At 44.4% G+C, this 9,353-nt stretch overlaps 2 protein-coding genes and 1 long non-coding RNA gene across 8 annotated transcripts in view; 2 read left to right on the forward strand and 1 right to left on the reverse strand.

The window, feature by feature from the left end:
• The window catches only part of FAM169A (family with sequence similarity 169 member A), an 88,669-nt gene extending 80,986 nt beyond the window's left edge, over positions 1-7,683 (reverse strand). For 2 of the 6 annotated variants that reach the window (XM_017890577.1, XM_017890576.1), the window contains exon 1: positions 7,443-7,683. In XM_017890577.1, the coding sequence (XP_017746066.1) occupies positions 7,443-7,598 (156 nt within the window). In that variant the 5' untranslated portion in view covers positions 7,599-7,683. Of the gene's footprint in view, positions 1-6,013; positions 6,067-6,355; positions 6,431-6,851; positions 6,933-7,363 lie in introns of those variants that run through there. The other 4 variants (XM_017890579.1, XM_017890578.1, XM_017890580.1 and 1 more) reach the window with 4 other exon arrangements.
• LOC108541150 (uncharacterized) lies at positions 6,571-7,967 on the forward strand. Its single transcript, XR_001888881.1, has one exon. It is a non-coding gene; the product is annotated as an uncharacterized LOC108541150 (long non-coding RNA).
• Positions 6,589-7,967, forward strand: LOC108541149 (atherin-like). The gene has a single exon (XM_017890583.1). It carries the CDS (start codon positions 6,910-6,912, stop codon positions 7,393-7,395), a length of 486 nt encoding a protein of 161 aa, XP_017746072.1. The 5' UTR covers positions 6,589-6,909; the 3' UTR covers positions 7,396-7,967.
• Positions 7,968-9,353: the final 1,386 nt, after the last annotated feature.

Consider the following 9,353-nt stretch of genomic DNA (forward strand, 5'->3'; position numbering starts at 1 on the left):
TTCAGTTTCTAAAAACAAAACAAGGCTGGACATGGTGGCTTACACCTGTAATCCCAACACTTTGGGAGGCCGAGGCATGTGGATCATCTGAGAACAGGAGTTTGAGATCGGCCTGGCCAACATGGCGAAACCCGTCTCTACTAAAAACATAAAAAATTAGCCAGGCATGGTAGCACACGCCTGTAGTCTCAGCTACTCAAGAGGCTGAGGCAGGAGAATTGCTTGAACCTGAGAGACGGAGAGTACCGTGAGCTATCGCGCCATTGCACTCCAGCCTGGGTGACAGAGCAAGACTCCATCTCAAAAAAACAAAAACCAAAAAACATACATTTCCTTCACATTAATACACAAACTAACAAAAAATGAAGGTTTTCTTAATTTTTAACATTTCTATCAACTCAACTTGCGGTTCTATCTCACATAAATCAAAAGCTCTGATTGATGAGGAATAGATACATCACGATTTTTTTAAAATAAGGAAATAAATTACTGCTTTGAAATGTACCTCAACTGAGCATGGTAGCTCATGCCTATAATCCCAGCACTTTGGGAAGCTGAGGTGAAAGGACTGCTTAAGGCCAGGAGCTCAAGACCAGCCTGGGCAACAAAGCAAGACCCCATCACTATTAGAAAAGAAAAGAAAAGAACCTCAACGAAGTGTCATACATGGTACATGGGGTGGGTGTAGAGAGATAATAAAAGGGAGAAAAGATAAGAAGATGAGGATCACTGAACTAGATACTAAAAGCTATCCTAATTCCGCTGATAATATTAGTAGCTCACCATTAATACATTAGCACATTTAGGTAATTCTGTCAACAACATTTTGAGATAAATTCTGTAATAACCACTCTTACAGATGAGGAAACTGACGCCAGGAGAGATTCAGTATCTTAATAAAAGTCAGGCAGCCAGAAACAGCAAAGTCAGGATTCAAACCTATGCCTATGGGCTTAAACTGTAGAACTGCACTGAGTAGCAACTACTGTTGATGGAAGTACCAGAATAAATTAATCAGGTATATCACAAGCCAATCCAAACTTGAAAGCACTGGTATACATGTATAAAAGCTTTCAGACTACAAAATTCTTTATTAGTATGGTTTAGTACTTTATCTTTCATTGTATAACAGTAAGTCAAACTCACTGACTTTTTCTCCACTTCTATAAATTACTAAATTGGCTTCTGTCCTTATCACTATATTAATGCTACTACTCATAAGATCTATAATAACCCTCCAAGTTCCAAATTCAACTGATTATTTTCATTCTTATTCCTCTTGACCTTATGACAGACTACACCAAACTGACCACCTTCTGTCACTTAAAAGTTTCTGTCTTTCCTTGACACTCAGGACAATCCGACTTTCTGGAGAGGGATCTAGGCAGATAACACAGATATGGGAGCTACCAGTGTATATATTTGGTAAACGGAACCACTAGACAGGATAAGATTTCTAAATAAGGCCGGGGGCCAGTGACTCACACCTGTAATCCCAGCACTTCGGGAGGCCGAGGCGGGCAGATCACAAAGTCAGGAGATCGAGACCATCCTGGCTAACAGGGTGAAACCCCGTCTCTACTAAAAATCACTTGAACCCAGAGGCAGAGGTTGTGGTGAGCTGAGATTGCACCACTCACTCCATCCTAGGTGACAGAGTGAGGCTCCGTTTCAAAAATAAAAACAGTCTAATAAATGGATTTGTTCCCAATTCATATTTTCAAAAATTGTGTGCATTTGGACTTAAGGAACCTTTTAACATTTTAATTCACAACATTTCACCTAACTATAAGCCTCGGTTATTCCACTTGCTCTTACTTAGAAATCTTATCCCATCTAGAGGCTCCATTTACCAAATATATACACTGGTAGCTCCCTACTATCTATTATCTGCCTAGATTTCTGATTCATATTTGCAACAGTTCACGCAATACCTCTACCTGGATTCTCCCTCAGGAAACCCAAACCTAAATAAAGTATATCCAAAGTTAACCAGGCATGGTGGCTCCCAGCACTTTGGGAGGCCAAGGCAGGCAGATCACTTGAGGTCAGGAGTTCAAGACCAGCCTGGACAACATGGTAAAACCCTGTTTCTACTAAAAATACAAATATCAGCCAGGCGTGGTGGTGGACACCTGTAATCCCAGCTACTTAGGAGGCTGAGGAAGGAGAATCACTTGAACCTAGGAGGCAGAAGTTGCAGTGAGCCAAGATCGCACCACCACACTCTAACCTGGGCAACAGAGCGAGACTCCATCTTCCAAAAAAAAAGAAACAAAAAACAAAAAACAAAAAAACGGGACTCCATCTTCCAAAAAAAAAAAAATGTTAACTTCTCTCCCTCTACAATCCTCTCTTCTTCCTTTACTCACATTCTATATTAACAAAGCAACCACCTACCCAGTTGTATGCTAAAACCTGTTGAAGTCATCCTCCACTCAGTCATTCCTTTCCCTTAACACAACTCTTCATTGTCATCATTAACAAAATTGGGTGATACTATCATTATGCACATATCACACGTCAGTGAGCTTTATACTCTACTTCTGGTCATTTCAATAAGCTTGCAAAGTATGTCTCATACTCATTTTACAGCTAAAGAAGCCAAGCCTAAGTAACTATCCCTCATTTACACAACCATGGCTGCAGAGTCCTGGTGCCCTGACTTAAATCCAGTCTGTGTGACACCAAAGCACATCTCCTTCCACCTCAAATACTGCCTTTCTACTTCAGCAGATGTGTCTCAACTCTAGCCCCTCCTCTGTCACCTCCACAGCCACAGCTTTGCTTCAAGGCTTTGCCAAGATTATCATAAAGGCTCATATCTTTTCTCCACTCCAATCCAGTGTTTAAACTGCTATTGGAATGATCTTCCTAAAAAGAGAGAGAGAGAACCCCATTCTGTTCATTCCTTTCTTCAAAAACCCATTATTGGTTCCCCATCACCATGGAGCAAAACTCATACACATCCATTCACAATCAGATCCCAATCCACCATGGGACCTGGGCCAGATCAACTGACTTTCCTGTTTTCAGAACAGGACCGGTTATAACTCTACGCTTTAGCATTTGCTGGGACTGTCTCTCATCGTATCCCACATCCCCAAAAACTTCTGACAAGTTCTCACTTATCCATTGTTCAAGACCAAGTTCAACTGTCACCGCCTCTGTAAAGCCCTTCCAGAGTCATTCAGACAGAATTAATGCAGCCCTCCTCTGCAAGCCCCATATTACTTTGTTCAGTTCACTCACAGGACAGGATTATCTGCTTAATGTTTGTCTCATCTTTAAGACTGAATTTCTAGATTACTTTGTACATTCATGTTTTTGTACCCAGCCTCACAGTACACATTACAAGGACTACTGGAATGAATTTTCCAAATTAAACTAATTCTATACCTGAGAAGTTACAAATAAAGTGTGACAACATACAACTTGGCACTTTTTGAAATACGCAATTTGCTAAATTTGTTCCCAACTTGTATTTTCAAAAATCTTTGTAGTTAGACCTTAAGGAATTGTTAACATTGTAATTCACAATACTTCACTGAACTATAGACTCCATGACAGTAGGGCCTGTTTGTGCCCTACAACACACAACAGATACTCAATGTTTGAGGAAAAAAAGAAAGCTATCTTTGTTTAGCCTAAAACTAGCATTTTATTGGAACAGTTAGTAACCAAACCTGTATTCTTAAAACAAACAAAGAAAAAAAAACACAGGTGGGGGTGGAAGGAATCCAGGCAAGTCACAATTCTAGCCTAAAAAACAGGTTAGCACAGATGAGTAGTCCCCTATACAGAGCACGTAAACGTTAAGGTATCATATACCAACTCTAAAACTCCAAGAGTCTAATAAGTATTCTAGGATATCTGATAAATTATTAGTTTTTCCTTCACTATCTTTAAATCATCACACCTTTTCCTTAATAATTCTACCTTGAGTGATTTTATTGTTATCATTGAAACAATTGTGAAATATTCCTACCACCACTGAGGCATACCAAATTTAGAACTTAAATTTCAGGGCTAAATATACAAAAAATAATGGCATGGGAGGAGACTATCATCTTAAATATGATAATCACACAATTTCTTTTTTCCACTTAGAATCACAAAATCTCAGTGGAAGGAACATACAAGTTTTGTTTAACTTCCTACCCAACCAACAATCCTTTATACAGAATCCTTGACAGATACTGTTTTGTTTCGTTTTGTTTGTTTGTTTGTTTTGAGACGGAGTCTCGCTTTGTGGCCCAGGCTGGAGTGCAGTGGCGTGATCTCGGCTCACCGCAAGCTCCGCCTCCCGGGTTCACGCCATTCTCCTGCCTCAGCCTCCGAGTAGCTGGGACTACAGGCGCGCACCACCACGCCCGCCTAATTTTTTGTATTTTTAGTAGAGACGGGGTTTCACCCTGTCAGCCAGGATGGTCTCGATCTCCTGACCTCGTGATCCGCCCGCCTCGGCCTCCCAAAGTGCTGGGATTACAGGCGTGAGCCAGACAGATACTGCTGGAACCTCTACATGAATACTCAACTCTCTTATGTTGTACTTACCTTTAAAAGTAAATCTTAATGAATTTTAGGCAGACGACGGAACATAATATGCTTAAGACTTAAAACGGAGTATTCAGGCAGGAGCTAATAGAGAAAAATATTAGGTTTTTGCTTTCAATTTCTCAACCATTGGTAAAATAATGTTCAAAATCTCAAGCAACCTCAAAGACAAAAGCACACCAAGATCACTTCCAAACTGGAGTCAATTAAATACTATCTTACCAATTCAGTGAACTTCTCTGACTTGTATAATAACAGAATCAATGTAAAAGTGTAAGAGTTGTGTTTAACTCAGCGCTGTTACTTGCTAGAAAAAAGAAAATCTCATCCCCACAGGCCTAGGATAGGTCCAGACAGGTCACCCGCAATCCCTAGCAGGCAAGCTTTGCTTCAATTCCCTAAACCAAGACTCATCTCTAAATGTCTAAGGTTCTTTTCGCCTCCATAATTCTCCCTATGGAACGAACATATTTTTAATGGGAAGCATGATATTTCTGCCAGGGGTGGTACACGATATGGAATCACTTGTTTGAAGACAAAATTAGTGGGAGTTTTCAACGAAACAGAAAATGAAAAGTTTAATTTAATAAGGAGGGTGACATGGAAATCTTTCCTCAAAAACACTTAATTAATTTGTTTTCTCCAAATCAAAATCCTTTGTTGGATATATATTCCATCTTTATTAAATAAATGATAGCATTTGTAATGACTTGAATACTATCTCAAAGGTCAGACTAATTTGAAGCCTTGTAACAAGAACCTAAAATCCACAGGTAAAACATCTTAATTTACGGTCACTCACGTGGAAGGTCAACGTTGCTATTCACATAAGCTAATTCTAAGTTCTCCAAACAGATCCTCATCATTAATTTAAGGAGAAAAGTCCACTATGACGATCATGTTTTATCTTTGTTTCCGCTTCGAGTGTTAGTACAAACGGACTTTTCCCAGGTGCCTCTCGCCATCTCATTCCTTGCCTTTCCTCCAAAACAAGCAAAACTAAAATACTAAAAATTTTAGTCTGGTCCATACTAGTCACTAAAAATCTTTCCTCTTGTCAACACTTCATAGTAGCATAAGGGACGTAGTTTGCAAAGATTATCTGTACATCCTGTGTAAAAAATAAAATAGCATGGCACACCAAACCCAGATCCACTTCGGTGAATTCCCTCCAGGGCCCAATGTGTTCATTATGCAACAGCCAGCATTCCCGATTGTAATCCCTGTCTGTGATGCAATGACAAAATACAAATGGCTTGGGTATAATCTGCTCAGTTCATAAGTAGAGTAATTCGCGAGGAGCCAACGAATTAAAATATTTCCCAAATTCTCAGGAACCTTGAAAATGACAAATTGTGTCACAGTTCTGTGAGAATCACAATGAAAACTTTCCCTTCTGGAAATTTTTTAGAAATATGTCCCTCCGGTTCCAACCCCCCAAAAAATCCGTACAAACCGTTTTAATTTACGTTAGGAACTGCTCTCCCAGCGGGGAAAGGTGACCTGCATCAGGTGGTTATTTTCGAATCCACCCCGATACGATACCCACGCCGCTTCCCAGACGCTGAAAAGCCAGTGAGATGCTTCATACTTTCTCCCCAAGGACAGTCATGGGAGTCAATGTAATCCAGACCCCCGAGCCATAAACCACCCAGGGTTCGAGGTTTCACCTCCCGAGGCACAGGCCTCTTGAAAAAATGGCATAATGGAGAGCTGAGAACACAATTACGACAAAACTGCAACGACCTGCATTCTAGAGGAGAGAGAATCATACAGTATCTATTCCAAAAGTAGTTACAGGTAAGGGAAGGCGGTCAGAGCATCTCTGGAGGCCACCTGGTCCCGTGAACCGAGTCTAAACGCTGAAGTTCCACACCTCCCCGAGTCCGCGTCTCCCCAAGCCAAAGCAATCAGCGCGCACGCCAAGCATCCAGGTGGGGAGAAGACGAGGGGAGGGGGCGGCCAGCCGCAGCTGCGAACCGGCCCGCGGCGGAGGCGAGGAGAGAAGACCAGCATTCCCTCACACAAAATGGTGGCGCCAAGGCGGAGGCCGGCGCACCTGGGGGCGCCACACGCCCTACGGGATTCCCGCAGACCGCCGCCAGCTGGACGCGAGCCCCGGGTCCAGGCGGCCCGCACCGGTCTGCGCCAGGCCCAGCCCGAAGGGGCCATTCACAGCCGGTGGCCCGCGTCGCCGCTTGGTGTCCGCGGGATGATGCCGGCGGGGGCGAGGGCCTGGCGCGACCGCCTCGGCCTCACCCCCAGTCCGCGCCGGAGATAGGGAGCGCACTCACCTCAGACGCGCCCCGGGAGCCGCTGGAAGGGCACGGGAAAGGAGGCGGAGCCGCGCGAATGAATGGAGCCGGCGGCTGTTCGCTGGCGACCTCCGGCTGGTCCCGGGCCGCACCGCTCGCGGCTGCCAGGGCTGGTGCGGCCGCCTCCCGCTCGCCCCAGACGCCCGGCTCCTTCGTCGCGGGTCGGCCGCGGCCACCGTGCCCTCGACGACGTGACGCACTTAGCGCCGCAGCGCCTCCAGCCTTCGCTTCCGCTCCGCGCCAGCGCCCGCGCCCACCGCGAATCCCCCCACCCGCCCGCGCAGAGCGGCCCCTCCTCGGAGCCGGCTACGCCGCCCTGCCTCCCTCCAGCCCAGGCTCTCAGGCGCTGGCCGGCAGGTGCGGCCTTGGCCAGCCCGGGGGTGCCACGCGGCCCCAACCTAGCCACCCGCGCCCCCTCTCTCCGCCCCGGCCGCCGTCACCCGGCAGCGCGACGCCCAGCTCAGGGCGATGGCCTGGTATTAAAGAGTCACCTTGGCTTAGATATAAAAATAGATGCAGTTAAGCCGCGGGGGCTACAACGCTGATTTTGCGTATTCCTTTAATGCCAACCTTCGCAGGATTCTGTTCGCATATCCCGGCGGAGTTCTCCAGCCCCGCGCAGGCCCTCCTGAAATTTACCCAGAGTGGGCGCGGCCATCCCGACCTCGGGACAGGGGTGCAGAGGGCACGGGCGAGGACCGCCGGCCTCCGCCCCGCCACCTTCATCCTAAACCTACTGCCACTTAGGTGCGTGCAAGGAAGAATGTGGTCTGCTTTCACAGTCTAGAGAAGTCCTAGAGTCCGGACTTTCATCTGGAGATGTCAGGAAAATACCAAATTCCTGCGCTGACCTTTTCTCTTTCACCGTTTAACCGGTACAAGCTAACCCTGACCCAGAAAGGCAGCAGGGTTCCATCCGGCTTTCCTCCCCTGCCTCTGCCAGCTCTATTCTACCGTCGTATGGCCTCTTGCGCCTTTGCTAATTGCACATTCCTACTGAAAAAATTAGCCCCCCTGCATTTAAAACATGATACATTGTCTTTAAGGTAATGCATATTGTAGTCTAACGTATTTAATAAATGTATTGAGAAACAATATTGTATGTATTAATGTCAAGACTTTCTTTTACTCATTATCCAAGAACCGTAGCATTATGTTAAGCTCATCCAGAAAAGTTGGAAATTGCTTCTTTCATTCCTGGGAAATATTTAACAATCACAATACCAACTTTCACGAATTTCCTAATGATTAGCAAAATTAGCAAGATCAAAAAATACTTCAAAGAATACTTGTTGATACAGATATATTTGACCCTGATTTAAAAAAAAAAAAATAGGCTTTTCTGCCATGTAAGAATATATTGTTTCATTTGTATAATATTTAATTAGCCAAAATCTTGACTATTACACATCATTTACCATTTTAATGAAACGTAATGAATTAGATTTAATAGAACAGAAATTTTGGATAGTTGGGTTCTACCTATAGCCAGCGATGAATGAAATTATGTGACTTGTATTTACATTTCTAGAGCTATATGTAAGTAGGATTCCCCAGGGTAATCTCAAACAATTGCCATTTGGGGAAGCTTTTTTTTGGCTACCAGACTATGCCCTACAGATGTTGAAGCCTCAGGCCTTACTGTAAAGCTAACCAATACAACTTGTTTATAATATTTGAAATGCCTGGGTGTGATTAACTCTTAGCTATTGTCTTAGAAGTGTGCGGGTATTTGTACCTGAATTAGGGAGGCCTGGCTCCCAAATGTCTGGCTACACTGGTAGGAGACAGAACTACATTCACCCAGCCCTATAAAAAAATAGAAGTCCCTTTTTATTTTATTTTATTTTATTTTATTTTAATTTTTGAGACAGGGTTTCACTCCCACAGCCTAGGCAGGCTGGAATGCAATGGCGCGATCTCTACAACCTCCACCTCTACAACCTGCGATCTCTGCAACCTCCGCCTCCCAAGCTCAAGCTATTTTCCCACGTCAGCCTCCGGAGTAGCTGGGACTACAGGTGCACACCAACGCACCCCACTAAATTTTGTAGAGACGGAGTTTCGCCATGCTGCCCAGTCTGGTCCTGAACTCCTGAGCTCAAGTGATCCGCCTGCCTAGGCTTGCCAAAGTGCTAGGATTACAGATGTGAGCCACCAGGCCCAGCCTGATTCTTTTCCCTACTTGCAACATGACACTATTTTTGAGAGTTTTCTTTTCTTTTTAAATCACCATTTGTGGGGAAAAGAAAGAGAGATCAGACTGTTACGGTGTCTATATAGAAGGAAGTAGACATAAGAGACTCCATTTAGTTCTGTATTTGAAATGCTGTTAATCTGTGACCCTACCCCCAACCTTGTCCTTGCAAGAAATATGCGCTGTGGTGACTCAAGGTTTAATGGTTATTGGGCTGTGCAGGATGTGTCTTTGTTAAACAAGTACCTGAAGGCAGCTTGCTGGTTAAAAATCCTGCCCGTCCC

Source organism: Rhinopithecus bieti, unplaced genomic scaffold, assembly GCF_001698545.2.
Source record: "Rhinopithecus bieti isolate Rb0 unplaced genomic scaffold, ASM169854v2 scaffold_18354, whole genome shotgun sequence".
Lineage (NCBI taxonomy): Eukaryota > Metazoa > Chordata > Mammalia > Primates > Cercopithecidae > Rhinopithecus > Rhinopithecus bieti.